This window comes from Sorghum bicolor, chromosome 9, assembly GCF_000003195.3.
Source record: "Sorghum bicolor cultivar BTx623 chromosome 9, Sorghum_bicolor_NCBIv3, whole genome shotgun sequence".
Taxonomy (NCBI): Eukaryota; Viridiplantae; Streptophyta; class Magnoliopsida; order Poales; family Poaceae; genus Sorghum; species Sorghum bicolor.
Genome location: NC_012878.2, coordinates 23,396,935 through 23,415,962, shown reverse-complemented (window position 1 = coordinate 23,415,962; position 19,028 = coordinate 23,396,935). Strand labels below are relative to the sequence as shown.

The window sequence follows — 19,028 nt, the reverse complement described above, 5'->3', positions numbered from 1 at the left end:
CTCTGCCCACGCATCTCCACAAGGCTCAGAGGCTAAGAGTAGCCCACAATAAATTTTTGTTTTCCCAACTGGAGCAAATCTCCGTTTTCTCATATACTTGTAATTGTAGCAGCCTTAGAACCTGGCGATCGTATAGAATTGGCATCTTGTTGACAATATGCAAAATAAGAATTATGCCTTACTAATCAGGATAAAATTATTTGTTGACAATATGCAAAATAAGAATTATGCCTTACTAATCAGGATAAAATTATTTCCTTCTCAACGAATTGCGCACGCCAAAGATCACGTGAAAAAATCAATGTTGAACACGCGGCATTGTGTAAAGGTATGCATAGAGAACAAAGGGCAAATGTGCAACGAGTCCGTGTAAAGGTTAAGCGGCCTCAAACTGAATACTGAAACTGATACCCAAAGATATCTTCAAACAGTAATTTCAGCTCAACATAAACACGATGCCTATGAACATGATTTGCAAGATTTTGCTCCAAGTGGAAAGGCGAAAAACTGGAAACGCATGGCAACAAATTCAAGCAAACATCGGGCGCTCAGCAGGCTTTATTAATGGAGAATAGCTCTCCTGGCCATCACCTTGCTCGAAAGGGTAGTGCCAGACACTGGAGCAGAGAACAGAGTAGCACGCAAGCAGGACGAGCAAAATCAGCAGGCCATTGTGCATTAGTCTACCTCAGCGAAATGTACACAAGGTCCAGCAGCTCGACAGGTCCATCTTTATTTCACATGATCAAACAGCCGAAAACCAGCACAGATGAGTATTGTCCATTAAGACAATTCAAGCAAGAACATTTTCGTACACCTCTCCAGCATATTTCCAGTTCATCACCTTCCAGATGTTGTTCAGGTAATCCGGCCTAACATTCTTGTACTGCAACCAAGAAAGCAATGATCACTTAGCAAGACAAAAAAAGTCTATTCAAGACTGACTCACGAGAAAACTGACACTGATATTGGGAGACAAATGAATTTGAACCAAAGTCTACTCAGAATGCAGAACACAAGATCAATTTCAATTCGTTGTTAGAGCTGGGGGGGCCATGGCTCCCCATAGACCAGAAAGGATAAAATAAAGATTATCTTGTATTTCAGCGAAAACTGCAATCACCTTCGAAATATCTTTGTCAAATTGACCTTCTACATGCATGACAAGTTATCCGAGAATTCTATTCAACTGTTACTTCTATATACTTAGATGTATGCTGCTTTTGTGGTCATGCCACCGCTTCCAATGCAAATGGTGATTTTACCATCTATAACTTTATGATTTTACCCCTGTGTTTTCAAATTAAAGATCGAGTTTTCTCCTATTCTATTAAAAGGACTTAACGGTGTCAATTTAGACGTAAAAAGAGTTTGTCCATACAAATTTACATATAACTTTCTGAGTACCATGTGATTTTACCATTATTTTAACATCAAATTGGAAAATCAACTAGTGTGCAATCACTCACACTTCATTTCACCACCGAGCAATTAGGTGAAATGGTTGACATGCGTCCAGGAAAAAAAACAGACTGCCATCTCGCTCAATCGTCGAAATGAGTAAAAAAGCAAAACAATCTGCTCCTGTCTCTTGTAATTAATTAATCGATTAATTACCACAAGTACAAGTTCAACACAGCCCGTGACCTCCGCCTAACCAGAACTTACTCTTAAGCGTCTACCACTTGCGAGATCCACCAGCTCCACATGATCTGGTTCATCCGGTTAATGACAGACAGGAAGAACTGTCAGTTGGCCAGGACACTACAATCGGACTTCCTCAGTCAGCTAATGCTTGAGCCTTGAGCTTGGTCCAGGCCCCCAGGGGCAACAGTCTAACCACACCAACACCTGCCGGTGGAGGAGGGCGCTCGCACCTACAGCAGCTCCAGCCAAGAATCAGTGAGCGAGAGCAAAAGAGCTCCCTCTCCCACTTGTTTGTTGTCCCCATTGGAAAGCCTGTGCGCTGTCAGGCGATGTGGACACACACACCACAGCGTGGTCAGGATTTGACACTGCCGCAGCGCGCCACACACACCACGGCATGGTCGGGATTTGACACTGCCGCAGCACCCCACACCCAATAAGACTCAGCCTGCCCTGTGCCGCGCGAGCCGCTGCCACTCCACGCACCTCTCCAAGCAGCCGCCGCCGCCTGGGAACAGAAAACATGTGGCCTTGGACTGAACGAGTGAGGAGCGAGGGTGAAAAGATAAGGGGAATTTTGGTACTTGGCATTCTTTGTTTTATTTTTTCTATTTTTCATCACTTAATCCATCGATAAGTAACGTCCAAAACGGGCAAACAGCAGCTTGAAATTAAAGCACGAGGGTAATAGGGGTAAAATCATAATTAGACTCTATAGTAAGGGCAGAAAAACCAAATTCCCTTTGATATATAAACCACAATAATGATATAATAAATTCATAAGTTGCTAATATTAGGGGTTGTTTAACCAATATGATGGCAAGATGCAAGGAGTCAGTAACAATATTTGATGCGGTCTTTCCATATGACTCAGGCAACAGTGTTAAGTCATTATCAGTTTAGGAGCATCAACAAGATTACCTGCAGGTAGTATGCATGCTCCCAGACATCAATCCCCAACAGCGGAACCAAGCTTGCATCTTTAGTCACCAGAGGATCCTGCAAGATCAAAATCAACTATGCGCATGAAGCCACCTTTTGTACGATCTAAAAAGATGAAATACGAAACTTAGTGTTGAAACCAGCATGTGACAGAACACATGCATGACTGAAGGTAGGATGATGAAGCTCAGAGAGTCCACAATTTCACAGCAGTTCAATGCAGCACAAATGTGAGATACTACACTCTTGACAAGTTCTCCAAAAATTGACGAAAAGGAAAAGGAAAAACTTTTCGCCGTTTGCTGCAACCATATCTTTATCTTAGACCCTGTTTGTTTCCGTGATTCTTAATCGCGCGTCGTGATTGAGCGAACACGGCTCTGCGGCTGCATTTTGAGAATCGTAGGCTCCAGTTCATTTTTTTCGGACTCCACGCTGCGGGCGATTGCGAATCGCGCGTCCATCGCAGGTTGCCACGCGAACAGGGAAACAAACAGGCCCTTACAGCAAAGCTCGCACCAATGTTGAGTACTCTTCTACACCCCATTAGTGGTTAAGGTTTAGGAAAAACATTATGGTCAACAAGCATTAACCAGATGGACATGGCCACATTACTCTAACAAAGGGTGGCAAAGCAAAGATGCAACTTTCGGACATTAAACAAATGGTTTTCATCGTCTAATCAACCCTAGTCACATGGCACCGACCAGACAAACTAATTGCAGTGCATAACTGATCACCATGGCACCAATAAGCCCTACTAACCATGATCAGTCAGACGACTTGATAACGCTGATCACATGTAATTTGCTGATGTGGCACACTCGAAAACATCAAAATGAAACTATCCATTGGGATTGGCCTAACAACTAGAAGGCAGGAAGCACAAGGCACCACTTTGTCTCTGAACCCAGCTGCATCCCCACAAAGAAACCACAGAATGAGAAAGAAAGAGGGAGGGTGGGGATGGGATCAGTTCTCTAAGAAAAAGGGGTTAGTTCAACAAAGAAAAGGAAATCAGTGGCCCTGCTAATGGCCTTATAGTTATAAAAATTATTTTGGTCAGCAAATAAATTACAGATTGGTTAACAGATTAAAGTAAATCACTTGGTCTCCAACCGCACCCTTTTTGATACAATATCATAAGCAATTCAACTATCATTTGCCATTAGATGTTTATTTTGATGACTATATTTTCTAATTCTTTCTTATCTCATATTAGTGATACCTTTCTTAAGCATGCATACAAATGGAAGGCCTGCATATAATCACAATCAACAACAATTGCAGCATGCAAGATGGCATGTGTCTGTTAAGCTTGCCTATGGAACAAAACACAACTCTGAATGAGAACTGGGCATAGCCGTGTGCTGTATCATAGGAAGAATAAACTGATTGGAAAACATCTTTCACCTGATTAGCTGTAGTTTCAACTGAAAGCTTTTTTGCCTCTTTATCCAAAGCTAACCACTGCAGGGAAGCATGAGATTCATGGTCAACAGAACACATCTTCGACTATTCTGGATAAACATAAACAAAGCATAGTGTACTCACCACCCATCCAGATCCCTGTAAAGCAGCGCCTTCTGCATTCATCTTCTTTACAAGTGCTTCAAACGAACCAAAATCCTCATCAATGGCCCAGCCAAGTTTCCCATGAGGTGGCTCCCCACCACCTTCCTGCAAAGCATCCAATATGCAGCAATTTTTCATAAAACAACACAAAAAAGGAAAAGAATCACAGTTGAAACAACCAATTTTCTTAACATGATACTTACGCTAATAGGCTTGAGGTTCTTCCAGAAGATTGAATGGTTCACATGACCTGAAAGATGATAATTATCTTAGTAAAATTCTAGAGCAGAGGAACAATTAGTTGGCAATCTCAATACAAGGAAATCTTCCCAAAAGGTTACATGTGAACAAAATCAGAAGGTTAGCATGCCATGCTCATGAACAAGTAAAATAGGCCAATGAGCATCTTGCCAACAAGTGGTAAGGGGCTTCTTCACCACTCATCAATCTAGCCCAACAAGATGTGCTTAAACCAACTTTACTAATGAGAAGGGTTTAACAGGCTGCAGCTTACAAAACAAAATGAACAGGTTCAGTGTTCCACAAACAAGTACTCCATCCATTCCAAATTGTAAGTCGTTCTAGCTTTTCTAGATCTAGACATAATGTATATCTAGATGCATAGCAAAAGCTATGTACCTAGAAAAGCCTGAACGACTTACAATTTGGAACGCAGGGAGTACAATATAGCCATAACCTCAGGAAAGTTAGGGGTATGCTCGAGCAGGAAAGGAACTAAATGTAGCTCATAGTGCACAAGTGTGAGGACATCCCATGAAACCACTTTATAGGTCTGAACATCAGCAACTGCAGCTCTAACAGTAATAGCCAACCAAATAACACTGATTCCTGCACAACAAGAAGAACTAAACCAGTTCTTATGAACATGAGAACAATACAGTAAAGAAGAGTCATACAGCAAGATGCAGCAAAATAAACAATACCAAAACCACATGATAATAACAGAGACGAGACATCAAACAAACAAAAAATAGAGACAAGACAACCCTTATGGTACCACGAACCCATCTAGAAAATACGACTGTTACACAAGCACTAATAATAGAGAGGGGAAAACTCAAAATGTATCCTAATTGGATACCATCGAGCCTTGGATGGTCCATCTGAATCTGCATTCGTGATCTATGAGAAAATCTCCAGCACACCCACCTGAAAACCTCAGGGCATAGGGCCAACCCGAAATCAGGGAGGTCAACATACTCCCCTCCCGCACTCAGATCACTCGAGATCGGCAACAAAAGCGCACTAAAACCCCATCGAACCCATCAAATTCGCCCCGCCATGATGTGATAATAATCCCCTCCAATAAAACAAGTACGGTACCCTAGAAGGGGATAGATGTGGGGCGAGTACAGGTCCGTGACTCACCGCCGCCGTTGAACTTGATGGCGCCCTGGAGCTGGACGACAGCGGAGGCGTCGCTCTTGGCGACGGCGGCGTCGAGCTGCTCCAGCGCCTTGTTGTAGTTGGCGACGTAGGTGGCGTGGTGCTTCTGGTGGTGCAGGCGCATGATCTCCCCCGAGATGGCCGGCTCCAGCGCGCCGAAGTCGTAGGAGAGGTCGGGGAGCGTGACCGTCGTCACCCCCCTCGCGGACGCCGCCAACGGCCGGGCCGCGCCGCCGAGCGCGAAGGATAGGGCCTTCTTCGATGCCAGGGTACGGAGAGCCATGGCTTCGCTCGCTCGGTGTCTCTCCTAGGTGCGTATGCGTGTGACCGAGATGGAGGAGGGGAAAGGGATGACTGTTGAGCGGCGGCTCGCTATGTGCTTCACGGAGGGCAAGTTTGGTGGACAGATCTTGCGTCGCGATTCGTGCAGGTGGACGCGTGCGTGGCGCTGATTTTGTTTTTGTTGGCGAGGGTACAGTGGGTTTAGAAATTTTAGGAAATTGTTTCCACAAAATTTGAGTGATTGTGAGTCGCCGCTGCTGGGCCAGTGAAGCTTTTAGCGCTTTTTTATAATTTTAGACACAAATTTATAAGATAGAGTGAGCTGAAACCTTTATATTTTAGATATATTTTATAAATTTCGTCATTGATCGATGTTTTAATATAAGACTACATTAAGCTAATATATTTTTTCTATTGTGAGGGCTTATATTAGAGCTAAGTAGATATAGCACTTTTGTTTATCCTCCTATTTTTTTTTTTGACTTCGTCCCTCGTGACTAGTGCAGATGCTTCGCTAGATGACGTGTCAGGTTCATGTTCGGTCGGAAAACCACGGTGGCCCCAACCTTTTTTCATCAAATCAATGGAAGTAGAGCTATCTCCTATAACTAAAAAGAACAAAACTAAGACTATTATTTGGTGTGACTTTTGATGGGTCGCCTTATTGTGCCCCCGTGCGATCCCACACTCCACCCCCATCGCTTCAGCAGGTGGGACCGTGATCCCTCAACCCTCGCCCTCGCCTTCCTTCCCAAAATCCCAATCCCCGAACCCCGATCCCTCGGCCCGTCTCTACGGTGGTAAAGGAAGAAATTGCCAATACCCCGTGGCCTGTGCCCCCCGCACTCCGCCCCCATCGCGCCGCAAGGCCGCGCTGCCGCCGCCGCTGCCATGGCCCGTCCCGTGTCGTCTTCGTCCTGCCCCTCCTCGTGTTCTGGTGGCGATCATGACCCGCGTGGGCACGCCAGACCTGCTCTCTGGCGGCGCCTGCCGCGCCTGCTCTCCGTTGGCCAAAGGTCGGACAGATCAAAGGCCATACTACTCCCCAAGTTTGCTGATGAGGACAATCTCTTGTTCCTCATTGAGAACTGAAATTTCTTCTCCCTATCCCTTTGATCTTGTCTGGCTATTTCCCGTGAGAAAATGACCTTTGACCTTATAATTAGGGCCTTATTGATGCTAAAGGTTAATTAGATTATGGTAGAAGTAGGAGGCGTTATATATTCACGTCAGATCCTCTCAAATTTGCTTATTTAAAGATAGTTTCCATCTTTGGTGAATGTGTTTTCTTTTCGTTTAATTTCTGTAGATAGGTTCCACATTCCTGTAAGCTGTGGATGCTTTGCTCATCTTTTCTTATAAGTTTTCGTGATGTTCATTAGTAATGTGTAATCACACTGATAGTTTAGGAACAACCGCATTAGTTAATGAACTTCCATTCTGAATTGGCCAATGAAAAAGCAATCACAAATTAGGAAAAAAAAAGATATGTCTCAACTGATGATAGTGTATGAGAATTTGATAGGATGTGCCTGTGGCAATTTATGGTGCAATGTCGAAGCTGCTATTGTGCCCTCTTTTCTGTAGTTTTCAAGGATTAACTTAAGATATTGCAGATAAGTTTTCATGCAAGGGTTTTGCTGACACCAAAACAGTATATTTTTATTGATTATTTAGTTATTGTTTGTGGTTATGTCATCTTCATTATATTTTTCTATAACTTGAATAGAGTGAAGGTCTGGTACTGTGACGGTGCATCTTTCACTGTGGGGTTCTCATGCAGTAAAGTGAAATTCTGTCTCAACTCGTGCCATTTTCTTTCCTTATTAGTTTCAGACCACAAACTAAAATATGTGCGCCAAGGGATGCTACTCTAAAACTTTGGTTTGTTTTATTTATTGAACCACAACAATTTATTGTCTAATTTCCTTCTTTTTCTTTAGGCTTGTCGGTGTTTTGACCCCGGGGGACAACACCAACGAGTGAATTTGTGTGCATGCTCTTCTTTCCGGATGGTTATACAAGAGTGACACAAGCGTTTATCCTGGTTCGGGCAAAGGAAGGCCCTACATTCAGCGGGGGATAGAGTATGTATTATTTTGCACCTAAGTGCTTGTATAGGGGCAAATACAAGCGGATTCAGCTGAGAATTCTAAGTCCTAGCCGGTTGTGGGTGTGTATGGATGATGTTCTATGTGAGTTGTCCCTTTGTATTGTCCCCAGTGTCCCCTTTTAAAGTTCCAAGGGGAGGCTTAGGTTACAAGGTATGGGTGTCTTGAATAGGCCTCGATAGAGGTATGGCGCTGACCTACTCGAGGCCTCTGTACCGGCGTGGCCTCGTGCCGTCTTGTTACGATGTACTTTGGTGATGATGGTGCGTGCACCTCCTGAGCTTATCCCCTGTGCATCGTCTGGTATTGGCTCGTGTACATGCATGCCTATACATCGCAGCAGTCGTCATGTCTGGGGTGGTTGGAGCGCTGACTTCCGACGCCTAACCCTTCTCTGGGAAGGAGCGGGCATGTTCGAGGGTCCAGGTGTATCATTGGCTCTCGGCGTACAGGAGTGCTGACCTTATCGCCTCGAGGGGTCCTTTGATGGGATATTACGCCTATGGCGCTGTACCTGCGTGTACCTTTTTCTGGTTTTGGGGATAAAGCTGGGAAAGTGGAGATTTGTCGGGTGCACGTTCCCCTATCACATTTCTCGTGATTGTCGGGTTAGGTGGGAGCATGTCAGTCGCATTAAATGCCCTGACTCCCGTACTTGCGATAGGCGGCGGGGGAACGCTTTTGCGCTCGAGGCCTGTCGATTCGCTCGACGCTTGTTTCCGTAATCGACGGTCACCAGCTATCGAGCCCTTGTCCATTCCCTCAACTGTATTTCCGTATTCGAGGCCAGGGTCGACATCGCGTGGTGGGTCGAGCCATGGCGTCCACGAGCTTATGTTTACACTGAATTGTTGAGCCTAACCCTCAAGTTGTCTTTGGATCTTTTCATCAGGAATGTTTGCTGGGATACCCCCCTATTGACACCCTCGACAGTAGCCCCCAAGCCATTGTTTGAACACTTGTGCTTGAGCAGGGGTTTTACTGATGGTCGTATTTCCGTGGGAGTCGCGCGAGCGACCCCCGCAGGGGTAGCCCCCGAGGCCATGGACTCCTTCGAGGGCTGTATTGCTTTTCGGGTTTGTGCGTCTTCGGCCTCCCTTTAGCTGAGGGACGTTAATTCTAGGATGGAGCCCCTGGGCCTTGTTCGCTCATGGTTCCCGTCGTCTTCAACTCGCGTTCGCTGGTTTTCCCTTTCGGGTCGAGGAGCGTGATGTACTCCCGATGGAGCGATCATCATCGTTCTTGGTGAGCTTTCATTGGGTGATCCAAGCGAGAACCCATGCCCCGTTCGATGGGGATGGCTGTAGTCCAGAGGCGCTCTCGTTAAAGCTAGGCTAGCGTGGTCAGGGATACCGGTCTCGTTCGATAGAGTCCAGCAGCTCGATGCCTCCCTCCGTGGGGATTCCTCATGACCTACTTGCCTCTGCCTTGGATACTCCTAGCGGGTTCTCGAGGCATGCCTCGTTTTCAACCTCCAGCTAGGTGTCCCTGACTCAGGTACTCGAGGGCGACCGTTGAACCCAGTCGGTGGGCCAGTCTGTGCTCCCTTGAGGTTCTGCCGGCGGTGCGCGCCAGACTTATCTTGTGATGGAAGGAAACGCCGCGGTGGTTTGTTTTCTTGCCCATTGGGCGCGTCTTTTTAGGATAGCTATTGTGGTATTACCCGTTGGGTGGAATTCGTAACGTCCCGTTGCTGGCGAAACGGGACCGTTAGGCGGCGCATTGATGGTGGGGGTTACCGTGAATGTCAGATCTATCCGTTGCGGTGCGCCTATATATATCGAGGTTCCAACTCACTGTTTCCCCTTCCGCATTCCGCCATCACCCTCCTTTCCTTTCTCTTCGCATCTTCCTACGTACCAAGACAAACCGAGCTTAGAGAGGGGGGATAGTCAGGGTAGGGTCACCTTCTGTCGCGCCTTCCTTGCTTGTGACGATGCCGGTGAGACTCATCGCCGCTGACAAGTGGCGTCCATCGACCGTGACGGAGCGCCGGCTACGGGATTTGGAGAAGGAGGGGCTTCTCCGCCCCCTCGCTTCCTCGACGTGGCCAGAATGGATCACGCTGCCGGCGGAGCATCGGGAGCCGAGCCCACCCGAAGGCTACGTCGTCTCCTTCATCACGTTCCATCACCACGGGCTCGGGTCTCCTCCGAGCCGCTTTATGAGGGCCCTCCTTCATCACTACGACATCGAGCTCCAGCATTTCTCCCCCAACACAATCTCCGTCGCGGCGTGTGAAGGCTACATGGGAGTGATGCCGCACTGGGAGTTGTGGCTCCACCTCTTCCGGGGTGAGCTGTTCCACGCTCCTGGCGGGGCCACTGTGGTGAGGAAACTGGTGCGGGCCGACTGCCTCAACCTGGTCCAGAAGACGGGCCGCGCGGATGAGCATAGAGAGTATATCCCTACTGGGCTGACATCGAACCATGCATAGTGGGACTCTCAGTGGTTCTATCTCTACAACGACGATGGACTCTGCCCCACCTACACCGGGCGACTTATCAAGGAACGCCCTGAAGATTGGAAGTACGTCGTCATCAAGACCCATCAGTCTCGGCTTTGCCCCCTTCTCAAGGCCCTAAAGTGTCTACGCGAGGAAGGCCTGACCGCGGCTCTCGTTCTCTCAGCGGTCCACCATCGACGGGTCCTTTCGTTGATGTCTCGACCGCTGAGGATGGACAAGATGCCCCCTGCGCTCCGTCCTGGGACCTTGAAGCGTGCCGAATGTCGAACGAGGCGCTCCCAGATGAGGAGGTCACTGCTAGGGTCAGGGCGGCCGTCTCGGGTGACTTCCAGCCTGAGCACGTGAATACCTTCCCCATGAAGCTTGATGAAGGCTACTTTGACCTAGTAAGCCTCTCAAGCCACTGCCACTTGGCCCTTGCTTTCGGTTCCGCCGCTTCCTTTCTAATTTTCTTGAGATTTTGGTTTGTTTTGCAAGGGGGCGATCGACGCTAGGTCCTCCAGGCCCCCAGTGAAAGAGGATGATGCCGAGCACGAGACGAGGCGTGCTTCTGTCGAGAAGCACAAGACCGCGCGAGACGTGGAGAAAAAGGAGAAGAGGAAGAACCTCGAGCGGCAGGCGCTCGAGGAGCGTCGGGGCCAGGTGAGGCGTGAGGGGAGGCCCGAGGAGGACTCTCCTGATGAGGACAACGATGATGACTTCGATGATGATGATGATTCTGAGGGGATGGCGGCCCGCCTCGACCGGATTCTGCAGGCCCCTCCGCATGCCGACGTTTCCTTGTCGCGCATGGTGGCTCCCAAGGGATCGCAAGGCGGGGAACATGAGGGTCGCCGGAGGGAGACGTCGCCTCGCTGCCCGCGTGCCGACACGCCCCCTGCCACTACCCGGGGTCAGGCCGACCTGCTGCCACGACCTCCCCAAGCGTCCGGTCCAGGCTATCAGGTCAAGACCTCTAGAACGGGGCCGCGCTGCCGCGGTGGCCCTGAGCCAGGGAGGAGGGTGTCAAAGAAGCGTGAGCCCTGAGGATCGTCCAGAAGGAAGAGCGAAGCCGAGGCATGCTCCCGTCTTGGAACAGCCAAGGGCCTCGACGCATGGCGGCTCGAGGCCGGTCGATCGTGGGACTGGGAGGAGGACCATCCTTCCTGTGGGGTAAGATTCTTAGACCTTACTGTCATCGTCGTCATTTCATTGGTTGTTCGCGCTAACCTATTTGCATCGTGTCCACCTCGCTTAGGTTGAAGAGGCAGCTAGAGTGTTGGGCATTCTTACCGTCACTACCAAAAGTAGACTTAGTTTTCTAATTCTGATAACGACGCCAAAAATGCCAAACCTATCCCTGATGCCACATAAGCCAAGTTGTCATCCCTAGCATGACATGAGAGATGCGGTATTGAAATATGCAATTGCTCTTCTAAATAAATAATAAATGAGATCTGCAAGCGCACAGATTAATACCGATGTAGCATTTTAACCGGGAAGTATTCCAGGTATCGTTATTTATATTTTTACCACTGCGAAGGGATTTCTAATCATCAATGTTGATTATGGAATAGAATATAGAATTGAGTATCTATCATTGCATGTATAATTGAGAGCATTTATCTATCTCTTTCATACAGGGATAAGTGTCACATAAGATACAGATAAAGTATGAATGGTGACAAAGATAATTAATCTGATCAGCATAACTTAGCCACATATAAATATGATAAGCACCTCAATAGATATTCTAGCAAGTCATTAGCATGGAATTAGGACGAACTACAAGAATATTTCCTAAGTTATTCTTAACTATAAAGTCTAGCATATCATAGTTAGTGCAATTATACTTGGCAATCATTGCGAGATAGAACTACGCCCATGCATAGTGATATTATCAAGGAAGATGAGAAACATAGCAATCACTCCCCTGTAATAATGTTGCTCTACCAGCCCTATACACGAGAGGGGGACTATATAAGAATCAATGGAGCTATCACTACCATGAACTACCCTGCGATCTAGTATATAGGGTACAATCGCAGATAAATACGGTATAGGCACCACGCCTACACAGTACTTATCATTTACCCACTGTACACATGGATAAACGCTATACGATCCTAAACATGTATATAATTCCAATCTAACTAAGCCAAGCATTGTCGAGGATATCAGTAAGGGGTACCCTAACTGATGTGCATAACAAGAACACCCGTACGCAAGTCGAGGCCTCCAACTCGACGCTCTACCCAGTCACACGTACGGGCCTCGATGACTGCAGCCTCGAAGACGGAATGGGCGTCCTGCGAATCGATCAGAGCTCGAGCGCAGGCTACCGTCGAATACGGAAACTGGCTCGAGCAAATTGGAAGGCGTCGAGCGCAAGGACGCCGCCCGTCGCCTGACGCGGGCACAGGAACCAGGGCATTTAATGCGCCTTCCGCGTTCTCACCTAACTCGCAGGTCACAGGAAGCGTGATAGGGAACAGGCACCCGTCCCGTCATTCTTTTTGCAGCCTTCCCCACTAAATAAGCCAGAACGTGGCAGGACGCAGGGAGTGGGTCGGAACGTCTAATCAAGACCCCCCTCGAGACGTCTAAGGTCAGCGCCCTGGCTGGCAAGGCATTATACAACATCCGACCCTCGAGTAGGCACATTTCCTTCCTGGAGAAGAGTTGGGCGACGGGTGACAGCACCTCAACCACTCCAACGCAGACGCTGCCGCGACGTACAAGCATACAACAGATAAACCAACCCAGGACGGCGCGCAGAGCGGGATACCGAGGCACGCGTAATCATCATCAAGCTACTAGGACAAGATGGCTCGAAACCACACCGGTACGGAGGCCTCGAGTAGGTCAGCGTGCCATGCCTCTATCGACCCCTACTGTGACGCCTATGCATGTACCCTAGGTCTCTCCTTGGAACTATAAAAGGGGAGGCCCGGGAGCGGATACAAGGGCGATACAACACAACATCACACAACACACACGTAGTAGAGCTCCCATACTCCACCTCCATCCTAGTTCATACCCGCTTGTATTCACCCCTGTACAAGCACTTAGGTGCAGAATAATACAAACTCTCCCCCCGCTGTACGTAGGGCCTTCTCTTGCCCGAACCAGGATAAATCTTTGTGTCTTTTTGCATCACCATCTGGAAAAGGGACCACGCATACAAATTTACTCGTTGGTGTGACCCCTCGAGGGGAAAACACCGACAGTTGGCGCGCCAGGTAGGGGTCCTGCGTGTTTTTTCACCGATTTCCCATTCCTTTCCAGATGGCCACTCTCACTTCGCCGATTCCACGCTCCACGGTGATTTGGTTTGGGAGTCTCGAGTTCATGTCTACTGGCTCCGGCTATGACATGATCCTACTCTCGATCAAAGGACCGGGAGGAGCCCGCGTTGTGCCAACACGGTTGAGGGCCCCAAGACGTCCTCGCCACCACGCCTCCCCGCCCAAGAAGAGGCGTGGACAGCACCGCCATCGCCCTTCTACCTCATCACGACCGACAGTTCGTGCTAGGCAGGAGGTGGCACAGGAGCCGATAGCCCCGCACGCCGAAACCGCGGGTATGACGGCTCAGAGCCATGAGGATTGCACGACGACAGGAGGTGACGCGCCCCGCGCGCTCTCCCCCACCGCTAGGCTACTCCCTCATGGGCTGTTCGCCCCAAGAATAGCGTTGCCGTTCGGTCTGGACAATGCCGCGGCATCGCTCGCCAGGACGATATGTCCAAACGCCCAGACGTACGTGGAGAGACCAATGGTCCTCCCACGTGACTCTGGAGTGCAGCGACAGACATCCGAGCTGCCGGACTTCTCCCAGGTATGAGGTCTCCGTCGCCTAGGGCCTGGGCGATACACGATCACCTTACTCAGGCAACGCCTGTTAGTGGAGGGAGGTGGATGTTTCTACGCCGTCGAGCCAGACTCCGACTCCTAGACCGACAGTTACGACCCTACTAGGGAATGCTTCCATATCAACGGGGCGGTGGAAACCACCGACGAGACATAGGATGCTGTTGCTGGCGGTCGAGCCCCCGCAGCAAGGGAAGACCCCAGGACGCCTGGGAATGACGGTCAAGTCGACCCCGCTCCACAAGAAGACAGAGCCGCGCAACTTGCGCAGCTACGAGAGCTCAAGACAAAGCTTGACGAAGATCGTGAGCGCCTCGTCTTGCTCGAGCAAATCCTTAAGCAGGACCTACCATACCCACCCGGCGGAAGTGTCTGCATACGGGCTCGAGAGGTGCACCAGCAGATCGTCGGAGACGGAGAGCCTGAGCAGCCTGTCAGCCGTTTCCCTCGAGCAGGCCAGAACGTCGTGGCGGTGACAATGCTGCTGCGTAATATGCCCGAACCGTCAGACTCCAAAGCACGACGCATTCGGGACGAGGTGCAGACTCTGCTCCAAGTGGCGGCAGTTCAGCAGGCCGAGAGCTCGGCCTCTCGACGTCGAGGAGCGGCCACAGAAAAGCGTGATGAGCCGACCCACAACGAAAAGGAGGTATCGGTCCATCAGCAGCCACCCCCTCGAGGGAAAAAGGCCACGCTCGTCCTCCCCGTCGACAACCAATGACGACACGACGCACGGTGCGACATCGACAAGAATCATAGCTGTCGGTATGGGGACGCAAAAGAGCGTGGTTACAGCGCCCACCGCGGCGGGAGGTACGACAGCGATGAGGACCGGATGGCCCCGGAACCACCGGGCCCGCGGGTGTTCAGCAGGGCAATCCGCAGCACGCCGCTGCCCAGCCCGTTCCGACCCCCGACCAGCATTGCAAAGTACAACGACGAGACCAAGCTAGAACTATGGCTGGCAGATTTCAGGTTAGCCTGTCAGCTGGGAGGCGCTCGAGGGGACGATTGAGCCATCATCAGACAGCTACCGCTCTTCCTCTCCAACACCGCACGCAGGTGGCTCGAGGAGCTCCCGGCCAACCAGATCTACGACTGGGTCGATTTGGTCTGGGTGTTCGAGGGCAACTTCAAGGGAACCTACATACGACCCGGCAACTCGTGGGACCTCAGCAAATGCAAGCAGAAGTCGGGAGAAACTCTCCGAGAGTACGCTCGACGCTTCTCGAAGCAGCGCACCGAGCTGCCACACATCCCCGACCAGGACGTCATCCTAGCCTTTGTCTCTGGCACCACCAATCGAGACTTGGTGCGGGAATTAGGCCGGAATCGCCCTCAGACCGTCGACGAGCTGATGGACGTAGTGCCAAACTACACTGCAGGGGAAGAAGCGGTCGACGCTTTCTTCAGCTGTGAAGGAAGGAAAGGCCAGCCGCTCGCCGATGATGATGAGGGCCCCAGTCGAGGGCCCAAGAAGAACAAAAAGAAGAAGAAATCACGGCCGTTCCAGCGGGAAGACCTCGACGACGATCTCGTCGCCGCCATGGAACGCAAAAGGCCTCGAGGCCCTCCAGAGGGGGCCATCTTTGACAAGATGCTAAAGGAGCCATGCCCTTACCATAAGGGAGGGGCGAACCACAAGCTCGAGGACTGCCGTATGCTGAAAAAGCATTTCGACGGTCTAGGGTTCAAGAAGGACGCACGCGACGACTTGAAGAAAGAAAAAAGCGGCGACAAGGGGGACGGCAAAGACGACGACGGTTTCCCTGCCGTCCATGACTGCTACATGATCTACGGTGGTCCCTCAACGCAGCTGACCGCAAGGCAACGCAAGAGGGAACACCGTGAAGTCTTTGCAGCAAGAATGGCAGTGCCCCAGTACCTCAGCTGGTCGAGCACCCCCATCACCTTCGATCGAGATGACGACCCCGACAAGGTAGTCGCCCCTGGTGTCTACCCGCTCGTCGTCGACCCCATCATCGTCAACGCCAGACTCTCAAAGGTGCTGATGGACGGCGACAGCAGCCTGAACATCATCTACCTCGAGACCCTCAACCTTCTCGGCATCAGCAGGGTGCAGCTCCAACTAAGCGCCGGTGGATTCCATGGCGTCGTGCCAGGAAAGAAGGCGCTGCCGGTAGGTCGAATCGACCTACCGGTCTGTTTCGGCACGGCGGCCAATTTCAGAAAGGAGACCCTCACCTTTGAGGTGGTGGGGTTCCGAGGCACGTACCACGCCATCATCGGGCGCTCGGGCTACGCCAAGTTTATGGCTATCCCCAACTACACATACTTGAAGCTGAAGATGCCTGGGCCCAAGGGCGTCATCACCGTCAGCTCCTCCTACGAGCACGCGTACGAGTGCGACGTCGAATGCGTCGAGTATGGGGAAGCTGTTGAGAGTTCCACCGAGCTCGCCTCGAAGCTCGAGGCCCTGGCCGCTGAGGCTCCAGAGCCCAAGCACCACGCAGGCAGTTTCGAGCCGGCGGAAGGGACCAAGAAGATCCCGCTCGACCCTAACAACTCCGACGGCAAGGTGCTGACGATCAGCGCCGACCTCGACCCCAAATAGGAAGCCGTGCTCGTCGACTTTCTCCGTTCAAACGACGATATATTTGCATGGAGTCCTTCGGACATGCCCGGCATACCGAGGGAAGTCGTCGAGCACTCCTTGGAAATTCGAGCCGGTTCCAAGCCAGTGAAGCAACGGCTGCGTCGCTTCGACGAGGAGAAGCGCAAGATCATTGGCGAGGAGATCCACAAGCTTTTGACGGCCGGATTCATCAAGGAGGTTCACCATCCCGACTGGTTAGCAAATCCTGTACTAGTTAAGAAAAAGAATGGGAACATGAGGATGTGTGTCGATTATACAAGTTTAAATAAAGCATGTCCGAAAGTTCCTTTTCCATTGCCACGTATCGATCAAATTATTGATTCTACCGCGGGATGTGAAACCCTTTCTTTCCTTGATGCATTTTCTGGTTACCATCAAATAAAAATGAAAGAGTCTGACCAGCTCGTGACATCTTTCATCATGCCTTTTGGGATGTATTGTTATGTAACCATGTCGTTCAGACTTCGAAACGCGGGAGCCACATATCAGCGTTGCATGCTCCACGTGTTTGGCAAGCATATAGGGTCGACAGTGGAGGCATACGTCGACGACATTGTTGTCAAGTCAAAGCGACGGGAGACCTGATTTAGGACCTCAAGATCGCTTTCAGTTGCTTACGCGCCAACCAGATCAAGCTCAACCCCGAAAAGTGCGTTTTTAGCGTGCCTCGAGGCATGCTCCTGGGTTACATCGTTTCCCAGCGCGGCATCGAGGCTAACCCCGAGAAAGTCTCGGCCATCATGAGAATGGGGCCAATCCGAGACGTCAAGGGCGTGCAGAGAGTCACGGGATGCTTAGCGGCGCTGAGTCGTTTTATCTCAAGGTTGGGAGAGAAGGCGTTGCCGCTATATCGACTCCTGAAGAAAGTCGAGCGTTTCTCTTGGACCCCCGAGGCCGAGGAAGCCCTCAATAACTTGAAGAAAACACTGACCTTTGCCCTAGTCCTGGTTCCACCCCAACCCGCTGAACCTCTGCTTCTGTACGTTGCCTCGACGACCCAGGTCGTCAGTGTGGCGGTGGTAGTCGAGAGGCAGGAGGAGGGGCATGCGCTGCCAGTCCAGAGGCCAGTCTATTTCGTCAGCGAGGTGCTCTCGGAGACCAAGGCACGATACCCACAGATCCAGAAGCTAATCTACGCCGTAATCCTCGCCCGACGCAAGTTGCAGCACTACTTCCTCGGCCACCCTATCACGGTGGTCTCGTCCTTCCCCTTGGGCGAGATCATCCAAAGTCGGGAGGCCACAGGAAGAATCGCTAAGTGGTCGGTCGTAAAGCTATCAAGTCACAGGCCCTGGTGGATTTCGTCGCGGAATGGACAGACTCCCAGCTCCCCCCGGCTCAGGTTCAGTCAGAGCTGTGGACGATGTATTTCGACGGGTCTCTCATGAAAACGGGAGCTAGGGCGGGCCTGCTATTCATCTCGCCCCTGGGCGTTCATATGAGGTATGTCATCAGGATTCATTTTGCCGCATCCAACAATGTCACAGAGTACGAGGCCCTTGTCAATGGTCTGAAGATCGCCATCGAGCTAGGAGTCCGACGCCTCGACGTTCGAGGCGACTCCCAGCTCGTCATCGACCAAGTGATGAAGGCCTCAAACTACCACGACCCGAAAATGGAGGCGTACTGCAAGGATGTCCGACGGCTCGAGGATAAGTTCCACGGCCTCGAGCTAGTCCACATCGCCCGACGCTACAACGAGGCGGCTGACGAACTCGCTAAGATCACATCGACTCGAGGCACGATCCAACCTGACGCATTCTCGAGAGATCTACACGAGCCATCCGTCGACTTGGGCTCGGGGGCTGGTGTCGAAGCCACTCCTGCCCAGTAAACTGATGCCGTCGAAGCGCTACTAATGGCAGCCGAGGTAATGGAGGTGGAACAGCGGCCTAGTCGACCGTTTGACTGGCGCACGCCATTCCTCGACTGCCTAATCCACTGCGAGCTACCAGAAGATCGATCCGAGGCCCGCCGTATCGCTCGACGGGCCAAATCGTATGTAATCTATGGAGAGGGCAATGAGCTATACCGACGAAGCCCAACAGGGATCTTGCAGCGTTGCATTACCATAGAAGAATGCCGAAAACTCCTCGAGGATCTACACTCAGGGGCTTGTGCCACCATGC

The 19,028-nt window shown here is 50.6% G+C and overlaps 1 protein-coding gene across 1 annotated transcript; it reads right to left on the bottom strand.

Annotated features, from left to right (window-relative positions):
* On the bottom strand, positions 377–5,998 carry LOC8058337 (superoxide dismutase [Mn] 3.4, mitochondrial). The gene is made up of 6 exons (XM_002439497.2): positions 5,554–5,998; positions 4,368–4,414; positions 4,144–4,269; positions 4,003–4,059; positions 2,569–2,646; positions 377–886 (listed from the first exon to the last, which is right to left on the bottom strand). The coding sequence occupies exons 1-6, from the start codon at positions 5,852–5,854 to the stop codon at positions 794–796; spliced, it is 702 nt and encodes a 233-aa protein (XP_002439542.1). The 5' UTR covers positions 5,855–5,998; the 3' UTR covers positions 377–793.